The 14,338-nt window shown below is 57.3% G+C and overlaps 1 protein-coding gene across 3 annotated transcripts in view; it reads left to right on the plus strand.

Annotated features, from left to right (window-relative positions):
• PRKCB (protein kinase C beta) overlaps positions 1 to 14,338 on the plus strand; it is an 89,672-nt gene that overhangs the window by 45,449 nt on the left and 29,885 nt on the right. For all 3 annotated transcript variants that reach the window (XR_010082511.1, XR_010082510.1, XM_063414139.1), the window contains exons 4-7: positions 3,239 to 3,350; positions 4,746 to 4,874; positions 12,512 to 12,668; positions 13,033 to 13,167. Coding sequence is in view for 1 of the 3 variants with exons in the window: in XM_063414139.1 (XP_063270209.1) it covers positions 3,239 to 3,350; positions 4,746 to 4,874; positions 12,512 to 12,668; positions 13,033 to 13,167 (533 nt within the window). In the remaining 2 variants the exon portion in view is untranslated. The remainder of the gene's footprint in view (positions 1 to 3,238; positions 3,351 to 4,745; positions 4,875 to 12,511; positions 12,669 to 13,032; positions 13,168 to 14,338) is intronic.

The following is a 14,338-nucleotide window of genomic DNA, read 5'->3' on the forward strand; positions in this document are numbered from 1 at the left end:
GGATTTTCCACAGGAAATGTGGGACTCAAATGCGAGGTTTGGGGTTTGTGTCCCTGCCAGGGTTTGTTGAGTGCAGGCAGTAAGCTCTGGCTGAGTCGTATTTGCTATTTAGCTGTTTAAATCACTATGAAATTCACTTTAAAGTGTGTGTCTTCACATGAACTGTGCTAATTCTTCTTCAGCAGAGATAATTTAAAGCTTTCTTTGCAATGAGACAGGGAAGGCAGCAGCCTCTAATCTTGAAGGCAAAGCTCTGTGTTCTGTCAAATGCAGCAAATGTGAGTGCAGAGGTTTCACACACCCTTGGCTGTTGATGTGGGTCTTTCCTGCCCCTTCCTGAGGCTCTGCTGTGGGAGATTTGGAGTTCCAGTGTTCTGGGAGACTGGTGGCAGGGACACCTTCCACTGTCCCAAGCCCTGTCCAGCCTGTCCTGGGACCCTCCCAGGGATGGGGCAGCCACAGCTCCGCTGGGCACCCTGTGCCAGGGCCTGCCCACCCTCACAGGGAGGATTTTTTTCTTATTTAGACAAGGAAAAAGGATAAACTTTAAATGCAATCAGTCAGGGATGGGATATTGCACTGGCTCGTGTCAGACCAGAAACCTGCTGGTACCCCTCACTGCAGAGGGGCTGGCTCTGAGAGAGGGGAAAAGGGAAAAGGGAAAAGGAGAAAGGGAAAAAAGGGAAAAGGAGAAAGGGAAAAGGGAAGAGGGAAGGGCCTTGCCATGCACTGGCTCTCTCATGGCATTTTCCAGCTCTGTTCCAAAGCTGTTCCTGCCCCGCTCTTCAGGCTGGCTCAGCGCTGGTGGGGGAGGAGAAGAGCCTTTTCTTTTCTTGGCAAACTTCTTTTTAACCATTCTAGTTTTAAGTCTCAGCATCTGCATACGCAGTGTTCTCGTCAGTCCTGTCTCCAAGGTACAGAAATAGTCTCTGTGCAGCGACTCCAGCCCTGCTCAGGAGCCACCCCAGGGCTGCTGGCTCTGGCACTCCCCGGGCGCTGCTCAGGGTGACAGAGCCGCTCTCAGGCACAGCCCAGCAGCTCCTCCTCTGCAGCCCCGGCTGCTCCATCACCTCCCGCCCTTGGGCTGCCCCTCTGCGTGTGAGCCTCTGGGGCAGGGCTGCAGCAGGAGGTGAAGCCTGCTCTGGGCAGGGGGTGCTGCTCTGGGGAGCCCAGCCTGCTCTGGCACTTTGCTTTTCCAGTCCTGGAACTCGGGGTTCCAGTGGGAATCCAGCATCCTTGGCAGGAAGTGGGAGTCGTCTCCTTTTGCACAGAGCTTGTGTTTTTTATGAATGACTGACGCTTTCCCCTGCCTGAGGAGGAATATCTGTTTCTGGAAGGGAAGGCAGCAGCGCTGGGTGCAATCCCTGCCGTGCCACACGGCTTCTCCTGGAGCTGCTCCCCTGTTCCCTGCCCCTTCTCTGGCCCAGGGAAGCTGGTGCTGTGCCGGGGGGCTCTGCAGGATGCTGGGGCAGCCAGAGACCTCCTCCGTCCCAGGACACTGGCAAGGGCATCAGCACCACAGCATGGTTTGGGCTGGAACTTTCCAGACCATCCCAGGGCTGAGTCCTGGCTGCCTCTTGGCTGCCTGCCCTGAGTTTCAGGAGGGGGGAACTCCCCCTGCCTCCTGTTCTAGCCTAAAATCCAAGCCTAATTTCTCTGCTGTCTCACAAATGTCTGAGGAATGCAAAAGGCTTTCAGACCTAGGGAGGCACTGACAGACCCGAATGCTTGGGGTGTCCACAAGACAGGTTGATTGTGACCCCTTGTCCCCTCAGGCTCTCTGTGCCATTCTGCCAGCTGGAGCCATGCTGGGAGCTGTGTCTGGGGGCAGTTTCCTTGGGGTAAAATGTGAGATATTTCCAGTTTCAGTGCCTTGGCTGAAGCCTGGCACGGCACAGACCCAGTGAAGGAAACCTCTGCTGGTTTCCCCCTCCTGGGTGCCATTGGGGTTATCTGTGGTGCTGAGCAGTAAGGCAGAATGTTGGTGATTAATGCAGCTGGAAGCTCCAATGCAACAGTTCTGGGAAATTAATTTCAGGGGGGTGGAATGTATTGGCGGTGATGTTATAGCTCGCTTCTGATTCCACTCTTTATTTATTTACTCCGCTCGCAGTGCCCTGAAAAGGTGTCTTTGCTAATGCCTGGGCAGCTTTCCAGGCCATTAAAAAGCTGCTCAGCTCGAATGACGGAGCTGGGAGCTGAGCCTCATCCCTAACCCTTAAGCAATTAACCTGAGATGAAATCAAGCTGCTCATGCCGGAACCTTCCCCAGCCTGTGCTGCTCCCGGGTGTGCGGAGCCCCAGCAGCTGCCTCTGCCCAGCCCCGCTGCTCCAGGCCCTCCTCAGCTCCCAGAACTGTCCTCTCCTGCATGGAACGTGCCAAGAAACGCCAAACCCTTGCTCTGCCCCAGTGCTCTTTACTCTGCTTGGTTCTGTCTCCTCGCTGAGAAGTTGTTTCTTCTGGAAGTTTTCCCTGGCACAGGGTGCCCAGAGCAGCTGTGGCTGCCCCTGGATCCCTGGCAGTGCCCAAGGCCAGGCTGGACAGGGCTTGGAGCAACCTGGGACAGTGGAAGGTGTCCCTGCCACGGCAGGGGTGGCACTGGATGGGCTTTAGGTTCCCTTCCAACCCATTCTGGATTCCACAATTTGGGTTTGTTTGGCTCCAACTCCTGTTGACCCTTGCTGGAGCCCAGTGCCCGCACAAGGGATAAAGGGATAAACTGGGCTCTGCTGGCTCTGCACCCTCTGCTGCTGGGCAAAAATCTGCCCTTGCTTTTGAGAAAGCTCAAAATACTGAAGAATCCCCTAAGCAGCTTGAATGCCTGGGAGTGTGAAGGGAGGGCTGGCACCAGGAGATGTTTCCTGGGCAGCCTTAATATAGATGGAGTCATGGGTGGCTTTTCCTGCTCTGTCTGAAGTTGGGCAGTGTCCAGCCCTTCTGTTGCTTCGTACCTACCAATCTCACCTGGTGTTTTCCATGCCAAGACTGAGTTATTGAAAAACAGTAAATCCCCAGCCCAGCCAGTGCATTGCCTTTCCATTGTTATGGCAACACAGATGGAGAGGAGCAAAGCTGGATCCTGGTGGCTGCTGGAAGAGGTCCCCAAGGCTGGTGGCACTTGACTGAAGTCCATCAGCAGCACCCCGGAGCCAGCTGGCCCTCGGAATGGGAAGAGCAGGGGTGCCTTGCCAACATTTGATGCAGGTTTATAACCTTTATCCTTTCTTTTCCTCCCAGGATCCCCGGAGCAAACACAAATTTAAAATCCACACGTACTCCAGCCCCACCTTCTGTGACCACTGCGGCTCGTTGCTGTACGGGCTCATTCACCAGGGCATGAAATGTGACAGTAAGTGACTGACGGCAGGGTGGCCCTGGCTGCACCCGGGGGGGCTCAGGCACCCCAGGCAGGGCTCAGGCACCCCAGGGAGGGCTCAGGCACCCCAGGGCCCTGGGCTGCAGCCAGAGCCTGTGCCCTCTGCCAGCGGTGTGCAGCTGCAGAGCCCAAGGGCCACGAGTGGGCACCTCCTCACCCGGTGTGGGGCGTCCCCGGGGCTGCTGCAGGGAGAGGGGAGGGAAAGGCCATGGGGTGGGGGAGCCTCCCTGCATCCCTCTGCAGCAGCGTCCCCCACATCCCTTTGTACGGCATCCCCACAGCCCCCGCTGCAGCCGCATCCCCCAAACTCCCTCATCCCCCCAGACTCCCTCTCCAGAAGCAGCCCCACAGCAGCATCCCCTGCAGCGTCCGCCCTCCTCATCCTCCCCTGCATCCCCCCACGCCCCCCGCAGCATCCTTGCGGCGGCGCCGCTCCGCAGCGCTGGCTCCGAGTGACACCCTGTGGCCGTGCGGCGCCGCCGCCTCTCCTCTCCTCTCCTCTCCTCTCCTCTCCTCTCCTCTCCTCTCCTCTCCTCTCCTCTCCTCTCCTCTCCTCTCCTCTCCTCTCCTCTCCTCTCCTCTCCTCTCCTCTCCTCTCCTCTCCTCTCCTCTCCTCTCCTCTCCTCTCCTCTCCTCTCCTCTCCTCTCCTCTCCTCTCCTCTCCTCTCCTCTCCTCTCCTCTCCTCTCCTCTCCTCTCCTCTCCTCTCCTCTCCTCTCCTCTCCTCTCCTCTCCTCTCCTCTCCTCTCCTCTCCTCTCCTCTCCCTCCCCTCTCCGGCGGTGGGAGCAGAGGGAAAGGGTGGGATCGGTAATTTTCCAAGTCAATCCTGAATGTTCCTATTTAAGGGGACTGGGACAGGCAGCGTGTGCCGGCGCTTGGCTGCTCCTGGCTCAGGGATGGGGAAGCTCGGCTGTCTGAACAGCAAATTCCTTAGAACCTTGGGAATCTTGCCAAGGGGAAGTGATCTGCTTTAAAATGTAAATGCAGATACATGTATCTTTATATATAGATGGATCTTTATCCTCTCTATGTGTGTACAGATACACGGGTAATTTTTAATGCTCCTTTTTGGCAGCTGAAGACCCTGGGGGTGATGGATGAGAATTTTAATGAACTCCAGCAGTTTAACCAGGGCCCGGAGCCCCGGGGTGTCTCAGGCAGGACCCAGAGCTGCTGGCAGTGGGTTCCAGGCTCTGTGGATCTCCAGCTGCCCCTGGAGATCCATTTGCTCTGTGCTCCCCCCAGAGCCCCTCCTAGCAGCCCGGGTTAAAGCGCGGGCGGGCTGTCCCGGTGCCCTGTGAGATCCGTGGGCGGTGGCGGGTGCTGAGTGTCCCTGAGTGTCCCTGAGTGTCCCCTCGTGTCCCGCAGCCTGCATGATGAACGTGCACAAGCGCTGCGTGATGAACGTGCCCAGCCTGTGCGGGACCGACCACACGGAGCGCCGCGGCCGCATCTACATCCGCGCCGACATCGACAAGGACGTGCTCACCGTCGTAGGTAGGGGCCTTAAACCATCACAACACTCACAAAGACCCTCTAAAAACCCATCAGATCACGGACAAAGACCCTCTAACTAGCTATAGTTAGAAACTGGATTGTTTCTTTTCAATGCTGGAAATCAACATTGTAATCAAGTCATCTCCTAAAGTGCCCGAGAATTCCAAGGCTCTTTGCCCTCTATTTATTTCCCAAAGTCTTACACACACAAAATGCATAATGGGTTATACATGTGCATAATCCCAGCACTACCTACTCCCTGCTTTGTATTAAAATGAGGTTAAAAGTCCTTCACAATGAGCAATTCTTCTCTCGAATTGGGTCAGTGGTCTTGAAGGATGAAGTCAGAGAAGTCTTCATCACAATGACCTTTCTACCTTCTTGCTGCTGGCAGGTCTTCAGGCCTTTTGGCACGACCCAATCCCTCCTGCATCCTGATAATTGGTATTGAGTCCAGGTGGAGGTCATGGTCCCATTGGTTTCCATTTGTCATTATGATGGTCCATCTATTTAATTTCCTTCCATAAACACAGCTTAAAACAAGCACACAATACCAAGCAATGCACCATCTAGCTCTAATAGTCATTAACTTATCTTTTGTTTTTCCTAGCTTGCATCCTAATCAATATAAATTGCTTCTAACACTTGACCAAAACCTTAACTCTTTAAAATCCTGGGTCAGGTACGTGTGTGCCCGGGGATGCCCAGCATCCACTGGCAGTGCCTGGCAGCCCCAGCAAGGCAGGACAAGGCTTTGAGCCTCCCCTGGCAGAGCCTGGCTGGGACTCCAGGGCTCTGTGTTCTGATGGCACTTCCAGCCACAGACTCTTCAAAGCGGATTTTTGAATGATGTAGAATTTCAGCATCTGCAGGGAGGCTGTGGTTTGTGGCAGGGAACAGGATTGTCCCATCTCTAGAGGCCTTTGCCACCTGGGATTTGAGTTCCCAGAAGGTGATGCCTGTAAGCTCCTCACAGAACACCGAGTTCCTGCGGAGCCCCTTGTCCCCGGCAGGGACACCAGAGCCGGCTGTGGCCCCGGGGCCGGTGCCGGCGGGACCGGGGGCAGGGATCGCTGTCCTGGGCTCGGCAGTGACGGTCCCCGCGGCTCTGTGTGCTGCAGGCTGAGCTGGTGCCGCCGGGGAAGGAGGGAAGCAGGGAAGGAGGGAAGGAGGCTCTGCCCACGCCGCTGACCCGGCAGCTCCGCAGGGGCGGCCGAGCTGTCGCGGTTATTCCCGGATGAGTCAAAGCCAGGGGTGTGAAGTGCCCCCTCCGGCAACACCGGCTCCGTCTGCACCATCCCAGCGCCCTCGGCTGGCTCTCCCTCCGCAGCAGGCTGGTTTCCCACGTCCTGTCACAGTCAGTGACATCCCCAGGGTGTGTTTCTGTGGGATGGGGTCGGCTCCGGGGGATCCCGTGGTGCTCTGATGGGTGCTTGTCCCCCGGGGAGAGCCGTCGGGAGTGTTCTCGGAAAAAACATCGAGTGGTTGGAAATGTTGATGAAAAAGTTATGGAGGACTTTATGTTTTTGTTGTATTTGTCCTTAAGGAGAGCCTCAGCGAAGCAGGCAGAGCTGTGTTTGCACAAGTCCTGCTTGCAGGCACCTTCCTGGGCTGGGTGACCTTGGAGGTCTTTTCCCAGCCCGGGGATCCTGTGATTCCCTGCAGGCTCCATCAGATGCCGGCGGGGTGCAGCTCTCCCGGGCTCCCTGTGCCGCCTTCCCCCCGCCCCACAGGCAGCAGAGCAGCTCCCCAGCCCCGTCCTGTGCAGCTGCATTTCCAGTTCTTCAGCTGCCTTTGAAAGGCTGTTTTATTTCTGGCCCGTTCTGGAGGTGTTGGTGAAAACGTGTCAGCTGTTGGCTTTTCCAGAAAGGAAGGGAAGCGTGCGGAGCTCTCCAGCTCTGCCGTGGAGCTGGCAGAGGAGTGGGAGTGCTCTGGGAGAGGAGAGTTGGGCACTGGGGAGCCCAGATGGCCCCGGAGCACGAGTGGGCACCCAGCCCTCGAGGCATGGAGCCACCAACGCCGAGCTGGCACTGCTGAGGGGCACCGGGAACCCTGGGGCAGCTCTGGCCCTCACAACAAGGACACCGAGGGCGGGAGCGTGTCCAGGGCAGGGAATGTGGCTGGGGAAGGGAATGGAGCCCCTGGAGGGGCTGGGGGAGCTGGGAAGGGAATGGAACCCCGGGAGGGGGTGAGGGAGCTGGGAAGGGGCTCAGCCTGGAGAAAAGGAGGCTCAGGGGGGACCTTGTGGCTCTGCACAGCTTCTGACAGGAGGGGACAGCCGGGGGGATTTGGGATCTGCTCCAGGGAACAGGGACAAGAGGAGAGGGAACGGCCTCAGGCTGGGCTAGGGGGCGCTCAGGGTGGATATTTGGAAGAATTTCCTCCTGGAAATGCTGCCCCACCCTGGCACAGCTGCCCAGGGCAGGGGTGGAGTCCCCATCCCTGCAGGGATTTCAGAGCCCCCTGGATGTGGCACTTGGGGACAGGGGGTAGAGGTGGCCTTGGCAGTGCTGGAGCAGCATGGGCTGGAGGGGCTCAGAGGAATTTCCCGAGCCAAGCGATCCCTGCAGGACCCGCCCTGGCTGCGCTGGGGGGCACACGGGGGCACACGGGGGCACACGGGGGCACACGGGGGCACGGCGTGGGGAGGCGGCAGCGGGGGCAGCGCCTCCGAGCAGATTGCTGGTGGGAAATGCCCTTTCCACGTTTTCTGCAGGAATTCCAGCGCGGGGCGGGCAGGGGGCGGATTCCTGCCGAGAGGGGATGGGCGGAGGGGGATGGAGCAGCCCCTGAGCCTGGCGGGGTTGGTGCTGCTGGGGACGGGGGAGATGTGCTGCTGTCCCGGGGGAATTGTCTGCCCGGGAGTTTGGGAAGCGTTCCGGAGGTGCCGGCGGTGCCCGGGATGTGCCGGGCAGGGCCGGGCCGGTGCCTGCAGGCGGCAGCACGGACACGGGCACGGGCACGGGCACGGACACGGACACGGACACGGGCACGGACACGGACACGGACACGGGCACGGGCACGGACACGGACACGGCCAGTGCCGCCCCGGCTCTCCCGTCACGCTGACAAAGCCAACAGGGATCTGCCGTACGCTCTTCAGCTCGGCACTTTTCTCTTCTCTCGCTCTGATTTTTTTTTTTTTTTCCCCTTCTCTTTGTAAAGCCAGTCTTTCCCTCCCGATGGAAAACACAGATTTTCATATTGAGTCCTGGAATGGTTTGGATTGGAAGGGACTTTAAAATTCATCTCTGAACATCATGGGCAGGGACATCTTTCACCATACCAGGCTGCTCCAAGCCCTGCCCAACCTGGCTTTGGACGCTTCCAGGGATTCAGAGGCAGCCTCTGGGCACCCTGTGCCAGGGCCTGCCCACCCTCCCAGCCAGGAATTCCTTCCCAATATTTCGAATGTGGGATGTGTCTCTGAGGCCCTGTTGCAGGAGACAGACGTGCAGTGGGCAGGGCACTGCCTGGCTGCTGTGGGACAGGAGCAAATGCTCCTGCACTGTCCCTGTCCCGCTCTGGGCTTTGATCAAGTGTCCTATTAGTGGGAAAAGGCTGTGGATAAAGCAGGAAATCACAGCAAATGAACGTGGCATGGGGGCATTGCGAGCTCTGCTTCTGTAATAGCAAAGCCTCCAGTGCAGATTATGCTGAGCCTGTCGTATTAGGGGCCATGAATGTCTGAGCCTGGGAGATGGAGGGCTGGGAGTGCATTAAAGCCGTGCCTGCCGCAGGCTGGAGCTGTGCTGGGGGTTCTGTGCACAGCTCCCCTCCAGGGCCAGCTCTTCCCACCACGTTCCAGTGGGAGCTGTGTCCGTCCTGTCAGAGCCTCCCACTGCTCCTGCATCTCCCCTCGGGCAGCGCTGGGCTGAGGGAGGAGGTCTGGGTGGTACAAAGTGGGAAGGGACCCGAGGCAGGGTGCAGGGTTTGTGCTGTGGGGGTGTGTGGGCAGTGGCAGTCTCCAGTGTGGCCTCTGTGTGTGGAGCAAAGGGTGCCCTGTGCTCCTGCCTGACGGGGCCAGCTCGGGTTCCCTGCTGTCCCTGGGGAATGTCCTTGTGTCCCCGCTGGTTCCTGCCCAGCCGAGCCCCCCTGGCAGCCCTGAGCCCCCTGGGGCTCCTGGCAGCACCTGCCGGGACCGGAGCTCCCCGTTCAGCCTGATGAGGGAAAACAGTGACCAAAACTGAAACCAATTATGCTGATTAGATAAACGAGCTGGAAGTGCGTTAATTAATAATCACCGGCCCAGGCAGATGCAGCCGTAATGAGTCCTGTGCCTTTCCCATTGTATGAGCATGTGCAAATATATTCCTATCAAAGCGTTCAGTGAATGTTTTAACTCACGAGGGTGTTAATGTGAGTGCTGGGCCTGGCTGGGACGGGGCTGCTCCTGCCTGGGGGTGCTGGTGCTGCTGCAGGGAGGAAGAGCAGTGCTGCAGGGAGGAAGAGCAGTGCTGCAGGGAGGAAGAGGAGTGCTGCAGGGAGGAAGAGGAGTGCTGCAGGGAGGAAGAGCAGTGCTGCAGGGAGGAAGAGGAGTGCTGCAGGGAGGAAGAGGAGTGCTGCAGGGAGGAAGAGCAGTGCTGCAGGGAGGAAGAGCAGTGCTGCAGGGAGGAAGAGCAGTGCTGCAGGGAGGAAGAGCAGTGCTGCAGGTCAGCCTGGGAGCCCTCCCCTCTCCAAAATCCCAGCCAAGAGCTGTGGAATAGAGGCCAGGAGAGGTGATGGGCTGGGATGAGGGGGTGGAGCCCTGACCTTGCAGGCACCCAGGCTTTGGGAGGGTTTTTCTCAGATCCTGGGAAATTCCTGTAGAATCCTGGAATGATTTATTTTAAAGACAGTGCAGCTCCAAGCCCTTGCCATGGGCAGGGACACCTTCCATAGGACCAGGCTGCTCCAAGCCCATGAACCCTTCCCGGGCTGTGGCAGCCACAGCCTGTGCCAGTGCGCTTTCCCTTGGAGGGCAGTGGGACACAGAACCTGTCCCAGTGCTCAGAGAGGAGGGGCGGGAGGTGGCAGCCCCTGGGAGCCGCCTGGGGAGCGGGGCTGATGGAAGCTTCCTTTTAATTTCGCATCCAAGGGAGCCCCGTGTGGCGGATTCAGGAAATCACCGGCTGCGGTTTGTTTACCCAGCGTATCAATCCTGCCTTTCCTGCAAACCCTGGGGAAGGGGCCTGGCCCTGCTCTCAGAGCCGCAGGGAGCTCCTGGCCGTGACCTCTGCCCCCCCTCTGCTCCTGCTTTGGCGTGTGGCAGGCTGGTGCTGCTTCCACCTTTCCCACGGGGGATGTGGGTGTCTCTTCCCCAGCTCTGCAGCTACACTGGAGTAATCCAGAGCTGTGTCTGAACCGCTATTGAGAAGCCATTGCAGAATAAATTATTCAAGTGTTCACCCCGCTCTGCCTGCCCGGGCCCTGCAGGGCAGAGGGGTGACATCTCCTTGCCGTGGCAGTGGGGACACGGCTCCACTGCCACGGGAGTTGTGTGTGGGAGGAGGGCACTGCCAGCACTGCCCCCCTGGACCCCCCTGGACCTGCCAACATCCCGTCCTGACCACGGCCTGAGCCCGCAGTGTCACCTCCTTGGCCACGCTTGGTACCCAGAGTGATTTAGGGCTTGCTTTAAATGAGATCATAATATTCTTACTCATCACTGTTAATAATGATGTTACTGCTTCTTAATGATGCACAAAACTGTCAGAATATGAGAGATGTAAAACTATTTTACATCAAATTTAACTGTCAAATAAATGCCATAAGTGTTGGCGAGGAGCACATCTCCCCTGCCGTGAGGTATCGCTGCTGAGCCGCTCCAGGTTTTTATTTTTCCTTCACTTAATTGTTGATTTCTGCTTGAAAAGTCAGGAAGTTTCTTAAGGTCAAGCAGAAGCATTTTGGTTTTTTTAAATGAATAGATAAAATTATTCCCATTAATGAAATTTTGAGGTCTGCACGCTGAGATAATAACATGAGGTAATCAAATCTCATGCTTCAGGGCATAAACTGATTAACTGCGAGGCCAGGAACGACTTCTCCTGTTCCTTAAAGAAGCAAAGGAGGCCTGATAAACAACAGAGGGTTGTTCATTAGTCCCCAGGGGTGCTGTGCTGGCTCTTGGGACAGTGAAACCCGAGCACAGCCGGTTCTGTGTGACATCACCCCGTGTGTCCCCCCGGTGAGGGGACACCGGCCGTGTGACAGCCAGGGCCTCTCCCAGCCCTGGGCTCCTTCTGCTGCTCACTGGGGGCTCCTGGGGTGTTTCTGCTGGCCCTGGGGCAGGGGCAGGGTGGGCTTTGGGGTCCCTTCCTACCCACAGCACCCGAGGAGCCGATGATGCTGTGGCAGCGTCCCCAGAGAGGTCCCTTGTGCCACGGTCAGGGATGAAGTCACCCTGTCCCCAGAGGGGCTGTGGCTGCTGCAGCTGCTCCCGGCAGGCTCTCACCTCTGCCCATCTCACAAGCTGCTGTCGGGGCTGTCACGTTTGATAAATGAGCTCGTTCATAAACGCAGAGTTGAATTTTGGATACGAGTTCAATTCCATGGAGCTGGAAATTGGGCAGTGCTCTGGGAGGACTGCAATAGATGGCAGGTTTGGGGGCATTAATTCACTTTTCAAAACTCTCAGGTCCCCAGCCTGATCAGAAATTGGTGAGCTGGGAACTCTTCTGACCCTGAAAGTACCTGCTGACATCCCGTGGTGCTGCACACCAGCTGGAATTCTCTCCTCCTGCTCCTCCTCATGGGATGAGGAGTGCAGCTGAGCCCCCGTGAGCCTCCCAGCAGAGCTGCTGGTGGGACTGCTGGGATCTCAGGCTGTTCCCAGCACGGCAGGACCCTCAGTGCCTGATCCCTGGGCTCTGTGCACGCCTGTGGATGGGGCTCTGCTCTGACCTTCCTCACACACAGCTTTTCCCCAGGTCATGGCTCGGCTCCGTCCTGGCCCATCTCTGACATCTCTGCCCAGCCTGGGGGGAAGATAAGATCCTTCCCCTGGCAGACAGACCCTTTGCACTTAATCTGGGTGAGGAGACTGAGCTCAGCCTGGCAGTATTTAATTTGGCCAAGCTGCAATCCACTTAGAAGCAGCTGAGTCACCTCAGGTTTGCTCTTCCCGCTCTGCTCCTGCTTCCCAGAGGGGGTGCTGGCCCCAGGGCCGGGGTGGTGCTGCCCAGTGGGCAGGGCTGGTGTCCCCGGGCATCCCCCAGGGCACGGCAGGGCCTCCAGGGGCAGCTGGGTGCTGTCTGTGGCCACTCCGTGCTGCTCCTGGGCTCCTGCTCCCACCCCACGTCGCTGTTCCCATTCCTCAGCTCCATCCCCAGGCCCCCACCCGTGAGTGCAATTCAGCTTCCCAAGGGGCAAGAGGAAACAAATCAGCTTTAAACTGCTTAAAACCGAGAGCAAACAACAAATCAGCCTGTCAGAAAGTAAAAATAATCTCCTGAGTCGACCCTGCAGCCTCCCCCATCCACGAGCGCTGCGTTAATTATGTCGTTCCTCATGTAATGCCCATGTCTGCACAGATCCAGTTTAATTCTGCTTTTAATCACTATTTTCACACTTACTCTTGGCACACAGGGAAGTTGTCAGTTGTTGGGTATTTTTATAGCTGGAATACTGAATTTAATCCTTTTTCTCTTCCCCAGTAAGAGATGCTAAAAACCTAGTTCCTATGGACCCTAATGGCTTGTCAGATCCCTACGTGAAGCTTAAACTAATCCCTGACCCCAAAAACGAAAGCAAACAGAAGACCAAAACTATCAAGTGCTCCCTGAATCCTGAGTGGAATGAGACATTTAAATTGTAAGTACAAGGAAAATGTTTAAATTTCTAAAGTGAATTTTCTCACCACCAAGAATTAATGTGACTTTATTTGCTCTGATTTAATTATTCAGAGGCATTGAGCTGATTCAATTGAGAAATTATCCTTTTTGTTCTGTAAGTGACACAGAGGCACTCACACCTCTGCCCTGACCCTGCTCAGAGAGGAGTGTCAGGGCAGGAACTCTGTGCTCTCTGTGTGAATCTGATGTGCCTTGGACATTAAATATTGGACATTAAATATTGGAGAGCTCAGCAGGCCTTGGGGACCCTCCCTGTCCCTGCAGAGCACACGGAGGTGGGAACAGCAGGATAAAAGCCACCCTTCTCCCTTGCTCTCTTGCAGCCAGCTGAAGGAGGCAGACAAGGACCGGCGGTTGTCTGTGGAGATCTGGGACTGGGATCTGACCAGCAGGAACGACTTCATGGGCTCCCTGTCCTTCGGCATCTCGGAGCTGCAGAAGTCGGGCGTGGATGGATGGTGAGATGTGGCTGTTCTTGAGCACCATGGACACAAAGCAGCCCAGGGCGTTTGTGGATGGGAGTGTGGCAGCCCCTCAGACCTCGCCAGCTTCCCTCTGCTCCAGCGCCTGTTCCAGCTCTGTGGAAGGGGCTGCTCCAGCTCTGGGGCTGCTGGGTGCCACGGGGGGTGTCTGTGTGGCACCCAGGGGTGCCAGGGCAGTGTCTGAGTGCCCAGCACGGACTGGTTTGTGTGATCTCCTCCACAGCCTTGGGCTGGGGCCGTGGGGCTGTTCCTTCCCGGGGCACACGCAGGTTCCCAGGGCTGCCCTGCCTCAAGGGCTGCTGCTCCCAGGGGCTCTCCCTGCAGGCCCTGGGGAGGGGCTGGCACTGCCAGCCTCTCCAAACGAGCATTTTCCAGCAGTTCTGCTTGGACCCCCTCAGTTTCTGTTCTGCAGAGACACCGAGGCTGCCTCGGGTATGTGCAGGGCTGTGGGGACCCCTCTGAGCTGGGGCCCCTGCCTGAGCACCTGGGCTCTGGAGGGCACACAGGGGGAGCCACAGCATGTGTAATTAGAGCTGCTCATTAACCCCAGGCCATGAGCACAGCAGGTCTGCAGCAGCCCTGGATGGGTCTCTGCAGTTCCATCTCATGTCCCCCAGCAGCACACGTGGTGCCTTATTTCCCTGTTTTCCCCCAGGCACTGGAGAGCTGTTACCTGTCCACAGAGAGTGCAATAATTGAAAAGGGATGTTAAATGTCTTCTGGAAACCAAACCCTGCATGTAACTAAGCTGAGTGAATCCCCCAGACTGGCTTTTCCACCATGGAAGCTGGACATGTTTCCCTGAGAGCAGAGAAAGGAGAGGAGGAGGAGGAATTGGGTGGGCTGGGTGCCCACACCGTGCCCCTCTGGGCAGAGCAGTGGGTGCTCCCACAGCTCCCCAGCCCCTCCTGTCCACGGAGCTGGGCACAGTGTCTGGCACAGTGTCTGGCATTGTGCTCATCATCTGCCAGGTCCTGACGGGGACAGGGCTCTCTGGAAAGCAGCAGAGGCTGTCCCTTCCCCAGAATCCCCAGTCCTTGTGAGGGCACTGCCAGCTCCCAGCCAGCCCAGGGCCGAGCATCTCCCAGCATTTTAAAAATCATGGACGTGGAGATCTAAGTAACTTTCCTTGTCACAGTGCTGGCTG

Source organism: Prinia subflava, chromosome 17 (assembly GCF_021018805.1).
Source record: "Prinia subflava isolate CZ2003 ecotype Zambia chromosome 17, Cam_Psub_1.2, whole genome shotgun sequence".
Taxonomy (NCBI): Eukaryota; Metazoa; Chordata; class Aves; order Passeriformes; family Cisticolidae; genus Prinia; species Prinia subflava.